This window comes from Etheostoma cragini, chromosome 13 (assembly GCF_013103735.1).
Source record: "Etheostoma cragini isolate CJK2018 chromosome 13, CSU_Ecrag_1.0, whole genome shotgun sequence".
In the NCBI taxonomy this organism is placed as follows: Eukaryota; Metazoa; Chordata; class Actinopteri; order Perciformes; family Percidae; genus Etheostoma; species Etheostoma cragini.
The window spans coordinates 12,110,488-12,125,225 of NC_048419.1; the positions used below are offsets into that span (position 1 = coordinate 12,110,488).

The 14,738-nt window shown below is 39.9% G+C and overlaps 1 protein-coding gene across 1 annotated transcript; it reads right to left on the reverse strand.

The window, feature by feature from the left end:
- Positions 1-4,882: 4,882 nt before the first annotated feature.
- On the reverse strand, positions 4,883-6,228 carry gsx1 (GS homeobox 1). The gene is made up of 2 exons (XM_034890955.1): positions 5,579-6,228; positions 4,883-5,477 (listed from the first exon to the last, which is right to left on the reverse strand). Exons 1-2 carry the CDS (start codon positions 6,183-6,185, stop codon positions 5,125-5,127), a joined length of 960 nt encoding a protein of 319 aa, XP_034746846.1. The 5' UTR covers positions 6,186-6,228; the 3' UTR covers positions 4,883-5,124.
- Positions 6,229-14,738: the final 8,510 nt, after the last annotated feature.

Consider the following 14,738-nt stretch of genomic DNA (forward strand, 5'->3'; position numbering starts at 1 on the left):
CAAGTTAAACATGTTCAAAGATGTCAAAACAGTGCTATTAAGTGACTGACCGGTTTGTTAGTTCAACTCTTAACTGTAACAATTTATAATAAATGCCATATTTCACAGTTTACTTTATAGATGGAAATGCCTTGAATGTTCCAGAGAACATAATTGAAAGCTTCTCTCTGAGAGGGAAAATATAAAAGAGGCTTTGCTGCTGCTGTGTGAATGAGGAGTATTCAAGGGGCCCCCCAAAGACTGATGGAGTCCTTTGGAGATCAGATGTGTCTGCACCTAGTTACATGTGGTGTGGGTGGGACCTACATAGCAGTTGTTCCTATCTAGGATATTTTGCTGTTTAAATACAATGATACTGGAGTAAAATTGTTAGTTAAACTATTAATAAGAAAGGGTTCAAACTTTTGTAAAGCAAAAGTTCTAACTGGCTCTGGTCTTTGCCACCAGGTGACGCTCCTGGTCCACACTGCATATCTGAGTGAGCTACTAAACTGAAGGATAAACAGACTTTGGGTACATTATAGTGCTCCAATTGCTCCACATATAGCCTACTGTGGCCGAGAAGGGACAGTGATCCTGTCTTAATCTACAGATGAAAGCACCGTCGCTCTGTGAACCATGCCCCAACATGTTTTGCGTCTACGTGTGTATGCGTGTACGCGTTGCGGGTTGTGCAGGAGTGCGTGCGTGTACAGTAGCTTTCCTTACATTTGCCTTTCTGTCGTACTTTTCAAAATAAATCCTCACTTTTAACTGCGTGATTCAATACGGCAAAGCCAGAATAAAGTCCAGTCACTGCCACGCCACAGAGCGATTCACCTGCGTAAATCATATTTGCTATAATACAGATATACAAAATGCAATGCAGTAACACAATGCAGTAGATTACATGCACTCAAAAGCCATTAGGCACAACAAGTGTTTGTTTCAAATTAAAACACATGTGAGTAAAAACTATACATTTTCCATGACATATCCGTATATTCAAATTAGTGGTTACAGTCCAAATATGTTTTTAATAAAAAAAAAAAAAATGTTATTCAGTGATCAGTTAGGCCTCTCACTCCCAGTTGCCATGTTCACATGTGGACTGACTGAAGGAGACAAACGAGTTTAAAACGATGGTGTAAAAAGTCCACTGTAATTTTACCCAAATGTATGACAACAAATATGTTGACAAAAATCCCATTCATCAGCAGACACTTCTGGCAAAGGTTACTTCCATGTCTGCACAGTTCATTATTTCTCGACCTTTGACACTGGTTGTCTATGGGTCGAGAATTAAAAAGGCGTGTTTCTTAAGCACACTGAAAAAAGGCATGCAGAGCACCGTGCGCGCGTTGAATATTCAATTAGAGAGGGGGGAATGTGAGGAAAGTGAAGCTGCGTGCCAGTCCATCTTCCATTACTGATTAGCTGTTAAACAGATTGTGTAGCCTACAGCTGAATGGTTTCAAACGTTGCAGCAGAAAACAGCCCGGGAGTTCAAGGCAATGCCGAGCGGTTTCCTTCCCGTGCCACTTCAGCAGGCTTAACACGCATTGCCAACACTAACAGCTCTACAAAGAAACATGTTGCTGTGCAATGCACTTTACACTTTTCACAGTCCTTTAAAAACATTTCTTTTTAAATCCATCAGGAGAAACTGAAACTGTTTCCATTCCAACGGTGCAGCTCGAGTTGTTGGATGAAGCTTTACCAAAATATAGAAGAAAACACATTTTTATACAGACTATGATCTAAATTCATATTTAGCTGCATTTCCGATGTTAAAGGCTAAAGTAAAATCTTTGCCATTTTCAATTCAGCCACAAAAATACTCAATATATCAATAATCTATTTTCTTCCAAATTACTGGCAAAAAAGCTGCATCCAAAATAAGAAAAACGCAACCAAACACCATAAAGTCATGGAATGTGAAGATTAAAGTGCGTTAAGCTATAACATGCTTGTTAAAAAAACATCCTCTTGAAACTAGCCTCCCCTCTGCCAACAATAACTCAGTACTTTACATTTCCAAGCGAGGTTGGAAGCCAGGAGCAGCAGGTGTTTGTCCTTTAAACTTGAGTAAACAAACACATTTTAAATGTACTGACGTGTTTAAAAGTTCATAAACTATTTTGTTAAAGTTGGTAGGTTAACGTGTTTAGTTTACTACACATATTTATTAGGCTGGATAAGTTTAAAGTAGTTGAATGTGTAGTGCCACAGCAAGCCACGCGGGTCTAAAAGAGCTCTCATTGAGAAGCCACGTGTCCGTTTCCAAAGCCTCTCCAACTTAACCACCTCCTTTGTACGACTAACCCACATCGGCAGCGTCCCTTCACATAAAGGGATTTGCAATTTCAAGATATTTCAGCTTAAATGTTTTTGACAGTTCCCTCGCTTTTACCTCGGCTTGGTTATTTTAACTGTGCCAAATGGGTCACCTTGGGTTGCTGTCTGCGCGCAAAGGGCTTTTGCGCGCATTCAGTCTGAATTTTTTTCCAACTTTCCTTGACGGGGAAACCAGCTGCTGGTCGTGAAAAGACGGCTTATTAATTGTCCTTTGTCATGCAGAATTGCTTGATTTCTAAAGAAACGTACAAAGGCTCTTTTTCAGGATTCAAGTATTTTGTTTCGTGCGTATTTTCAAACCATCGAATCAGCTGCAGCGCCGCGCCGTCTACCAGACTCTCAGGTACTGACTGCCTGCTCCCTTTGTCCCCTTTTAATGCTGTTGTAAATCGTGCAGACTGATTTGTTACAAGCTGTTCTTTTAATCTGATAGATAAGAGACATGTCAAAGAAAAGCCGTAAATAAAAAATTAGCCAGAATAAAGACAAGGGCGAGTCTGCTAGATGGGCGCCTGTTGACTCAAGCGGCTCTCCAGCGTCAGGGGAGCCCTCTCCTCAGCTCCGTCAAGGTTACGTCCACAATTCCCTTTTCTTCTTTTTAAAAAGACACCGTAGTCCTTTTTGCTTCAATGAATTGATCGGCACAAAATTAAGAATAAATAAATTGAGCATTTGGAGCACCGAGCGTATAAGCTCCCCCAGGGCGCATACCCTCGGGCTATTGAATGGATAAAGGGCGCTTTGCAGAGGACGTTGTGAGCAAAATGGGGCTCTATGGTGCAATTAACAAAATAGTCTAATCCCATATCTTAACAAATGCAAATATTGGAGTTTTGTTAAAATGGTTAAGTGAACAATTAAGTGAAAATTTACAATTGAAATTTCACATCCAAAAAAGGCACACTGATGCAGATAATGTGTTGTACGCAATTTAAGAGTTTTTACTCCATTTAAAAGAGTATAGACGTACGTTTCCAAGGAAGCAAATATAATTTAAAGCCTATTCAACATTATAAATATAATTTTGAGAGCCAAAGCTTCAGTCAGAGAGCAGCAGTTGCGGTGCGTAATTAGGCGAACAAAAACGCTAAACTCCATGTTTGGTATTTTTGGAGATGTTTTCGTGATCAGATGATATATTTTTAACTTGAGTAAAACATACACATATACATTAATGTTTGGTTATTTTAAATCAGATTATCCAACACAGGAATTCGGCCTAAAAGACTAAATTCATATTTGCGGATGCTGCGTATTATTTGACTTGGCACATAATTTAATGTTATGGATATAATGAGTTGGAATAAAAATCACAATATGTGCTTATTACTAATAATGTTTTGGTATATGAAGATCATATTGGCTGAGTTTAAAAGGCTTGTGTTAAGTCTTAAACACACCTAAAACTCATAAAAGTGACAATCAACTTGACCCCACTGTGCGCTAATAGTAACAACAATACGGCTCGTGGACACCAAACTGTGTCTTTTCCTCCTTTATTTTCATGTTAGATCGATATCTTAAGATATGCACACTCCTGATGCCCCATTATACCCCCACAGTGATTATTAACTCAGTCAAACGAGACGGATCATTTCAGCTATAGGATGAAACTTGAAAAGAGCTCCAAAGGGCCAAGGCAGTGATATGGGTCGAGTGTCCCCCAGGGATAGCGCATAAAAGGACCCCATTCAAACGTCTTTATCTCTTCTGAGTGATAAAGAGTATTGAGCATTTGATTTACTCTCCAATGGTTCAGCTCATGTTGCCTAATAAGCTTCTTCTAGAAGTACATGTTGTTGGTCTGTAGTGTGCTGTGCCAGCTGGGAATTAACCGAAATTGCTCGGTCCCTCACCAATTTCTTTTTGGCTCTGAGCTAAACTTAAACCTTGATAAATACGTTTTTGGTCTCCTTCTCATAGACAAAACACATCTAATGCACAGCACCTGCACCTTCATGTAAAGGATTAATAATATTGAATTTATTTGTAAAGACAATTTGTCAGACGTTGCACTGCACAAATGCAAAAAAAAGTGCAAAAATGCACTGCACATTTTGCCACATAAAGCGCAGCCAGGGAGAGTTTAAATGTGTGGAGATGTAATTCATGTTAGTATTTTGACCAAAAACTATCACACAGTATTCTACAGGATCTGAACCTGTCTTCTCACAGCATGTATAATATAAACAGTATGTATAATGTCCAAACTGCTGTTGTTAACCTGAGTTTACGTGCGCCTCTGTGCGCACTCACTGGTGCGCAAAGACGGAAATATTTAACTCACACCACAAAGTAGTCTGCCGCTCAGAAATATTTTTATTTAAGTATCAACATTTTTAAATAAATAAATATTTTTCAATTACACTGAAGATATATTTCAGAGTGATCTCAGCAATGTGACATTGAGGGATTTTCCCTCCAGCTTTTCATGTTTGAAGTCACAGTTCCATCCACATAGAATGACTCTAACCAGTAGTCACCATGTATACAAAATACTGTCTCCCCCAAGTTACTATTAAACAATGTTGCTATTGTTTTTTGGGGGATTGCCTTTACAAATATGCCATACTCATCGGATTGGCAACAACAAATTGATCGTTTTCAGAAAAAAACTACATACAAAACGTACAACATGTATACAGCTATACAATAATTCAGGGCAATCCCCTGATTAAATATTCTCTTTCTATGTACAGGCGACTGAACACAAGTGGAACAGTCTTTATTTGGCTGTATTCAAAATCATGAGGACCAAAATATTTCAGAGGGGAAGGCAGTGAGAGTTCATGGGGAGACGGACAGGTCCACGTCCTCCTTTTCGGACGAGGAGGGAGAAATAGGAATGTCATCCTCCTCTTCCTCCGAGCATCTCGCGGCTGACAGGGACGAGCATTTGCAGTTATGTGATCCAGTCCTTTGGCCGCTGCTCTTGCCCTCCTTTTTGTGTTTCACTCTGCGGTTCTGGAACCAGATTTTCACCTGTTTCTCAGACAAGTTCAAGTATGTGGCGATCTCGATGCGCCTCAGTCTGGAGAGGTACATGTTGGAGGTGAACTCTCGCTCCAGCTCCAAAAGTTGTGTGCTGGTAAAGGCCGTGCGCATGCGCTTGCTGCTCTGAAGTTTGCTGTTGCTGTTTTCTGTGAAAAAAAAAATAAAGATGGTCAGCTAAAGTGATATCATGAAAACACGTGAAATGTGCCTTGGTCAATTCGATCAAACGTTATGAGCCTCTACTTACCGATGGAGATGCAGTGGAACTGTCGCGGGTCTGGGAGCGAATACGCAGCTTGGTATATCCCCGGTCCGTGGCTGAGGCTGTTGGATGAAGCGTGTTGCCTCGACAGAGCTGAGTGACAGTACTGTGAGCTGAAGGGCGAAAAAGACGCCTTGAGGAGCGGGAGGGTCGGTGGTGACGGGTGGAGCTGGGACGCGGTCATGCACAGCGGACAGAAGCACAGCAACCCGGCTTTCCTTGAGTGGCAGGAGCCCGGCAGTCCGTGCGGGTGGTGCGGCGAGTGCACTGCGTACGGGAATAAAGGTGGGTTGTTCTCGTTCCCTTTGTCGTTGGCCTCCCTTAAAATCAAGGAATCCACGAGAAAAGACCTCGGCATGTTTGCAAACGTGTTGCTCGGCAGCGTGGTTGAAGTTGAAGCCGGCGCGTGGTTGTGTGAGCGTGTTCTCGTCGGGACGGTGGACAGCGAAGTGGTGCTGAAGGCGCAGCGGCGCTCCTTATATAGCCGCCGTGGACTCGGTTCGGCCATGTGACGGTTACGCTGTAAGCGGCCAAGAGCTCTCAATAGGGTTTTGTGCCTTTCTCTCGGCATTCCCACTGCACGCTTCCCCATTATTTCACTTGTTAACTAAATGAACTGCATAATGTAGTCTATTCTTGTCAGCCCCACCCACGCCGCAAGAGGCGGCACTGCCCATTCTCCCTTTTATCATCACTCTCATTTTATCATAGAGCACAGCTTAAATTTGCGAGCGAAAACCTTCCTGTCACATTCGGAAAGACAGTATATGTATTATATATAAGTTTTGTCCTAGACATTAAGCAGCCTAGGTATGTAGCCTATGTAAACAAGTTTGTTGTCCAGGTGAACCAGGGTGAGAAGGAGAAGCTTTCAGAAATATTTATAAATATGTATTTATATTCTGTTATTTGAATAACAGTAGGTAGATTACAGAATTATTTCCCATCGTTTCTTTAAGATTAAAGATCCTTTATGCTGTATTTGGAGAGATTATGAGAAGGTAAAATGTATTATCAGATGAATATATGTATGCTAATTTTTGTTTCTGAATAAACGTATACCATTTTGAATTTCTGTATGTAGCTTATATATGTATATAGCTGTGGTTAATTATTCCTGTGACAGGTCTTCTGCACTTGTGTGGCAACTTATCTGACAGTGTTGAGCGCAGACATTAATGCAACAGCTGAATGTAAAGTTTACGCATATCCATTTTAAGGTTAATGTGTCATTTCTGGGCACAAAAAAGGGACAAGTCATTGCCTGAAGGCAGTGCTGTTAAAGAGCGGTGATTAATTCCTTTGCTCGGGCCCCTGCCGAGTCGGGGGAAAGAATATGTAAAAATAACCAGGTTTTCACTCTGCGGCCCTTATTGAATGTCATTGTGGAGGGGTTTCAATGAGAGAGAAAGAGAGTCGCATTAAAGTGTGTGACAGCGGCGGATAGACGCAACAAAAGCGACTCTGTCATAGAGGAGCCCAATGCGCTGCGCGTGAAGCCCCCGCCTCGCGCTCTGATTGAATTAAGTAATAGGAAAACATTTTCTTTCACTTTAAGGCTCTCTGAACAAGACCTTCAAAGGGACGGGACCCATAATGTGTGAGTAAATAGTGGAATGTGATTTCTCTTCCTCCGAGTTTTCATCTTTTTTCAACACAGAAAATCGGTTGATATCTTAGAATTAATGATACATACGGCAATCATAAGCAGAACCCAATTGTCTCGGGTCGTTATTTGATGATGCCAACATGTCAAATACATTTAAGTTATTGAATATCTAGAGATTAACCTGTTCTTTGCTTGCTGGTTTTCTGTGTAGTTGCCTTGAGGTTAGCCTATATAATTATTTGGATATTGACGTCAGTTTAGGTTTCTATGTCGTCTGTTTTAGGCATATTTCCTATCAATTGTCACGTCCAGCGAATTAGCTCTTTATCTCCCAAACATACCCACATGAGGGTGTGATGCTATCTGTTTTCTCCTCATTTAAGAGGCCTAATGTGCTCAGCTTCACACCGCTAATCTTCCATTAGAGCTGCAATTACGCTGCTCCATTAAAGCAGATACAAATTAGGAGCAGTTAAACCCTTTAAAGAGACAAAATATCTGTCCGAATGACTGTTGTATCTGCGAGAGCCATTTCCCTTCTTCTATTAGTCTATCCTTTCATTTCCTGCCAGGAGTTAGCCATTAACTAGTCTGTCAATCTTGTTGCACTCTGTGAAACCTGTAAATACAAATCTATCGCTTTTATTCCGACTCTTAATGAAGTAATACGTTAATGACTTGTATTCATCATCCGTTGAAAGCACTATTATTCTCATAAAGAGTGTACACGATTATGTGCTAAAATACAAAATTAAGTAGGCAGCATGTGTATTCCTTTCAGACCTGGGCCTAAACACTGCAGATTTAAAAAGAATCACGCCACAAACCCTGCTTATTACAGCGGCAGATAGGCTGCATGGTGGTGGCAGCTTGATGTATTGCTTAACATAAAGATGTTATCAAAGGCCCTAATTTTCAAATTATGTACAGCAGTCACCCCGTGGATAGGAATAGAGGTTTCATGGGTCGTCACGCAGGGAGGCTCATCCTAATTTGCAATCCCAACTGGAGACTGACAAATAGTTTTGACCTCCCTCTGGAGGCGCGGGCCAGAAGTGCAAAGAATCTCATTCTCCATAATCACTTGTTACTGAGATAAATAATCGAGGGAAATAGCCCACTCACATTATAACAGCTCTATCACATTTTTTTTTTTTTGCACTAGTCCCAAGCTAAAAAAATACATTTATAGCCACTTATGATAACATTCATGCATCATCACATCCATATCTATGTTTTCCCCACAAAGCAATGAGCTTCATGTTTTCAGTAATACAGATGCGGGTTGGTGACGCTTCTTAACGTTTAAATGTTTGATAGGGGGAAAGCAATGCCCCTGAAATAGTAAATTATTTATAAGATATTAAGTTGGAACAATTGCCATCACTCAAATTCATCCCTGATGATAACACTGACCAGTGCCTGCTGTGCCGTTAGAGAAGCACATTTTCAGGGGCTTTTATGCAATTATACCCAAAGATCTCGTGCCTGATGACATAAAGAGAGCAGTCTGTTTATGGAGATGTAGTCAATATCTCCTTTTCTTTTTGGTATGAATAATTCATAGTTTAAGACACTGTCCTCCTCCCCCCCCCCCCTCACTTAATATGTACACACACTTAAACACCCACACATCTCCAATACAAATGATGGTTTTAGCTGACAGTGTAACAGGATTTAAGGTCCCAGTGGGGTTTGGACCAGCCGCGGATGGGCGCTGTGACTGTCGACGTGACACAGAGGGCCGGCTGCCCCTCCTAATCTCCCCCTGAGGCAACATCACAGACTGGGGATCCTGCTGCACCTCTATGGACGCACAAAAGCCTGATTATCATTCATATGCTCGCCATAAACACCAGTCCAATAGATAACAGATGACACATAAGTACCAGCTGAATGGTGCAATATGTTGAGGCTGCAGGAGTCTATGGGGACTAATGAATCCTAAAGAGAGAGGGAGACTGACAAAGAGATGCAGTCAGTGGAGGTACCATAATGTGACAGATATAAGGCTCTACAGGTGAACATGGACTCAAGTGAACCGCAGGAAACCAAATGCTTTTTTAGTTGCAGTTGTAAACATAAGAAAATAAAAAAACAATTCTCATGTGTGTTTAATCATGCTGAACCGAGTGTGACGGATCTAAAGTAGAGGTGTTTTATGTGTCACTGATTATTTTGGGAAGAAAAGATATTTAAGTGACTGTTTTAAGATGATAAATAAAAAAGTACCGCTTAACTCAGTATGACCTCACACATCAATAAGATTTATACTTTAACGGAGACAGGAAGCAAATCAACATTTACCTTTGTACTACATTTTTGTCAGGTGATTTCTTAACATATTATTTTGTGAATTGTGATTGAAAATATGTTTTTTTATTGGATAAAAAATGTCATGTTTTTCTTCTTCAGTGCTAAATTGTTAAATTGAACATGCAGCGGCCCAAATGCAAGCCTAAGGTGGGATTTGGTACCAAGTTGGTTGACATCTGGTTGATCCCTCTTATGTTTATTTTGACATACATCATTTGAAAGTGCAAGCTCTATTAACTTTTTTTACATTCCCAATTTCACTGGCACAACAGTCTGGCACAACAAATGTACATTGCTGGGATAAAGCTGACATCTGGCTGACACAGCGCTGTGGAGGTAGGTCTGGCAATCTGAGACTACTTATTTTGTAAAAGGAGGACATACAAAAAAGAATTAGAAAAGTAAGTGAGAAAAGTATTAAATATTTACTATGTTTGCGCTTATGTCATAAATGTCTCACTATTAGATTCATTCTGACATTTTTGACTGTTAACTCCAAACAGGTCCCATTCAGGGAAAAGACCAGGATGGAAAGTGTATATGTTCAAGAACAGAAACAATTTAAATTTGTATTTTTCAGGTTCAGGCTTGTGCACAAAAAAGAGAGTGTTTGTTGAGGGTCTACTGAGGAGTGACTCTACTTCAAAACAGAGTGTTCTGTCTCTGCAAGTCTCTGAGATGGAAAGTCTGGTACTGACTAGCTAAAATGTTTTTTTCAGGAATTGCAGAAATAGCTTCAAAAATCCTGAGTGCTAGTTAAATCATTATTCAGGCCACAGTAGCCTCAGATCCAAGTGCAACTGTTTTAGATGCTTTTGAGATGTTTTTCTTTGACTTAATTTGTGTATTTTAGTCCAGTTTACAAATGATGATGATTAGGTTGAAAATAGCTAATTTAAGTGATATATTAAGTGTGCAGGAAGCAGTCCAATCTGTGGTGGACAGAGTAAACTCATTATAGTTGATAGGAGGGGGAACAACAACACAATCTTAGAGTCAGCCAAATTCAAAGCACAGATATGGGAGCCAGCAAAGTGTTAATACATTTAATATGTTACAATGCAATTTCTTGGAAATTAAGCTAACTCTCTGTCGCTTCTTTAATTAATTTCTTTTTTTTGGTCTTTAATTAATTATGTTTTTTCTCATGATTTTAACTGTGTCCGCTTTTTCCCTACGCTGCAAAGGCAACACCATTAACAATACAAAGCAGAACCACCCAATAAACCCTCTTATCATCAGCGACCTGAGCATTATCACTACATGGACGGACAGACGGACGGACGGACAGGCAGACAGACAGACAGACAGACAGACAGAGATGGGAAATTACAGAGATCCAGCAGCAAAATATCAGACACACAGCACACATACATAATACACATGAATAAATAGGACAGAACAAAAGAAATAAATATTTACAATATACACAAGTTGGGAATAAAAATGTACTACTTAACTAGTATTGATGAAGATGTAAATTAACCTATTGTGCAAGTTGCACTTAGTGGAGTTGTGATGTCTATGAGTCTTATCTAACATTCAGTGATGAAGTGTTTTAAAGTGACATTGCCTGTGACACTATCATCTTCATCAGTTTGATATTATATCTCATTATCATAAAATGCTAAAAGATACATCTAATACATTAGATTGTGTCACAAACACTAAGCCTCTTAGCCGCCACAGTTCTTTAGTGTTTATATATTTACATGTAGGCTTCAGTACATTTACTTCTACTGGGAATGTTACATTTGACACACACTCAGTACACCACTGAAGAGCAAGTGGCCATGCTGCACACTGAAACATCTCCGCGTGTGTGAATATGACAAATGACGCACCATACGTCATGCTGACACAAGTCTGAGCCGCGGTTCATTGAGGTGCTTCGTAAAAAATCTCCTAGCAACCTCTGTCTTGGAGGTCTATTATATAGCGTATAACTCCGAGTCCCACAGTGTAGAAGGAAAGTAACTTCTTCAATCAGCAGTGTTAGACAATTCACATTTAACAAAATGGAAAGACCTGTATCCTAATTCACTACTTACTTTTGTACTTAAATTTAGTGTTTCAAATGAGAATAATTTAAAAGCAGAACACAAATTGGCACTTTTTCACATTTTTATGCAAGCTGAATTCATGACACACTCAAGCATTATTGAACTGCACAAGTAGGAAAGCTCATTGCAAACATACAAGCATGAATAGGGTACGTAAGCCTATTAGAAATCTGCACCACTATTCCTAATCAGGAGAAATGACTAGCAATGAAACTATGAAAATGAAAGCATCAATGTGACTAAAATGCTTAAACGTTCGGACGGTTACGATTAGCACTTTATATTTTATTTTTCTCTTCATTTCTCCCGATGGTAAATCTGGTTGCTGAATTTCTGCTTCAGTCTGCCACGTCGAGCCTCTCTGGTGTGTTTGAGTCCAGGTCAAGTGCTGTTGCTAGGTGCGTCCGTAGAGCTATGGCTGCCTCTACACAGCCGGCCACACTGACAGTCTCAGCACTGACGGTCTCAGTGAGGCTGTCAGGTCTGAACGACTGAATATAAGTTCATAAATAGCTAATAATCAAAGAAGAACAGATATGTGACAAAGAACTTTACATTGTTGATGGAGATCCAATCAGCCATGTTGAAAATGAATACTTAATCAGAGGTAAGATTGGTTTTGGTGCCAAGCTTGTTTGGTGCTGGTTGTTACTTCAAACCCTCTCAGTTGAGCAGAGTTATTTTTTAATATTTTTGCTCCCCATAAGTTGTCTCATGCTGACCAGGAAGAAAATATAGCCAAGTAACAAATATTGGGAGCTTCTATGCAGATCGGATGCGTCATGCAGTTCAGTGGTTAGGCTTTCTTAGCTCAATGTTTAGAGTGTTCTGGCCTATGTTCTCACACCCAGCCTCCTCGCCACGCCTCCAAACCAGCTGCTCAACAATAGAGGTCCCCACCAAAAGCACATGAAACATGTTTATGTTGTGATTTATATTACCTGTCCCCTAGACTGTGCTGGTTGTTGATAACACTGAGCAGCAAATTTCACATTACAGAAATCTTAAGCATTTCTTATTCAATTCTACAGATGAAGTCTTACTGGGAGTTTTTGGCCTCACTGACTGTCAGAATCTAGAATTTCTAGTATGTTAAGATAAACAATATAAATCCCTGTAGACATAATACTACTTAAAAGTTTCCAAGTGATTGGATTTTGAAAAAGGTAATTAAGTACATGATTATGTAGATGATGTGGACTGAGATAAATCATTTTGTGGCTTCCCTTGGCGTAGCATCGACTACAGTTAAGGAAACCGCACAAGTAAAAAACATGGAATAGGCTTGTGTGACTGGGCCAGAATGAAAAAAAAAAAGAAAAAGACAGAATATAATATATATATATATATATATATTATACAGAATATAAACATGTATGGGCACAAAAAAGGACTAAATATGACATGAAATAAAGTGGCAAAAAAAACATAGAATAAAACAGTAATGTGCTTGACCTCTATGCCAACAGTAATTGAGTAAAATTAGTGCATTTTGTAATTGTGAACATATGTGACGCAATAAAAAATACTAAACAGTAATTTTCTCCAGACATTTTGAACACTTTTTTGGCATGACCTTTACCTCCAACATCTTGGATTTGCGGTTGTACATTTTATAACTCTAGAAATTACTACTAGTCGTTATTAGCACTCCCTTTTTTAGCATTGGTGATTAATTAGTTGGAAGTTGCTGTATTTAAGGTAAACAGAAAGCAGTTTAAAGTAATTTTACATTCATAGCCTACTTTAGCAGGAAAACACACGCTGTGGGCCGTGGCCTGTTTTCGACAAGAACAAATGGGAAATAGATGCAAACCTGACAGTTTGGCCTCTCTAATGAGCCCATTTACATCTAAATGTGATGATTTTATGGGAACTAAAATACGGTAATCAAGTATGTCTTCCATGAACTTTTTCAACTTCAGGATAAGACAAACACTACAAAGCAATATCGCTTGCCAACTGATGTCCGTCATACTAATATACAAAGCATTTATAAACTACTGAATTCTCCAACTGTGTCCCCCAACATGCAAGACTCATCAATCCTCACACTTTCCATATGAATGAAAAGTAATTAGAAATTGTGTTTTGCTTAAAAATATTATAAGAAGAACTCCACAGACCCATTAGCGGTCTAAATATCTTTGGATGATTTGAAATTCCCTTTTGATGTAAATCCATTGGTTCTGCTATAGATATGTCTCAAACTTCCCCTTTGACCCTATTCATATAAAAGCCTTGAAATGCTCTTCAAAAGGGTGTGTTACCCTGCGAAGGTCAGTAGGCTATTACGTATGGCTGACTCACATTTTTCCAAATCAGCAGACTTTTGGCCTAGAAATAACAGGTCAAACCAATGAATTTAATGAACTCTTCCAGACACAATGAATGCCTCTTGCCATTTGAACCCCAATAAAGGGATATGGGCAGGTCAGCCAGCCCTTTCAAGGGGTTTGTACACAAATGTGACAGAATGCAGTCACTTCAGTGTCTGTGCTGACAAGTTGATCAAAGTGCTGGGGATGTCAGTGATAGTGCCTTCATCCACACAGCCCCCTTTGTTCCCTATTTTGTGTCTGTTGCTCTTTCATCAACAGTCCCACACGTACAAAAGCGAAAGAATGCAAAGCGTCTTTTGCAATGTTCTCTTTGCCTCATTTCTCTCTGCCGAATGTTATGCTGTAGGCCAACATGCAGGAGATTTTATTGTATTGAAAACAAAGCCAACTTACGGTGCAATACAACTTCTGATGGCGACTCGCTACTCCTCCCTCCTTTTCACCGCTTTACTTTTCTGATCCTCCCCTCTTTCCCTCCCCTCATTCACTTTCTCCTTCATTTATTGTCCCTTCTTTCTCTCTGAGTTTTCATTTTCGATGCTCTGATGTTTCCAGTAGGTTTAATTTGGAAAAGAAAGGAAGAGGGAACGTAGAAATTGAAGGAAAAAAAGATGATTTCATTGTTTTCACGTTTCATCGATGCAGCTGCCAAGTTGTTTTGTGCTTGGTTGAGAAAAACATCTTTAAGCATACGGTATTTGTTTGTTCACTTAATTGAATCATTTGGAGGCCCATGGGAAACCACCAAGGGGGGTAAGGGTTAGGGAGGAGGGAGGTCAGAGAGTTAGAGCAGGAGAAGGAGGGGGGGGGGGGGG

Bases quoted from the DNA above. Each gene is read 5' to 3' on its own strand.
- gsx1 (XM_034890955.1), bottom strand. From the start codon at position 6,185: ATGGGGAAGCGTGCAGTGGGAATGCCGAGAGAAAGGCACAAAACCCTA. The intron at 5,478-5,578 runs GTAAGTAGAGGC...TTTTTTTCACAG, and splicing joins GTTCCACTGCATCTCCATCG to AAAACAGCAACAGCAAACTT.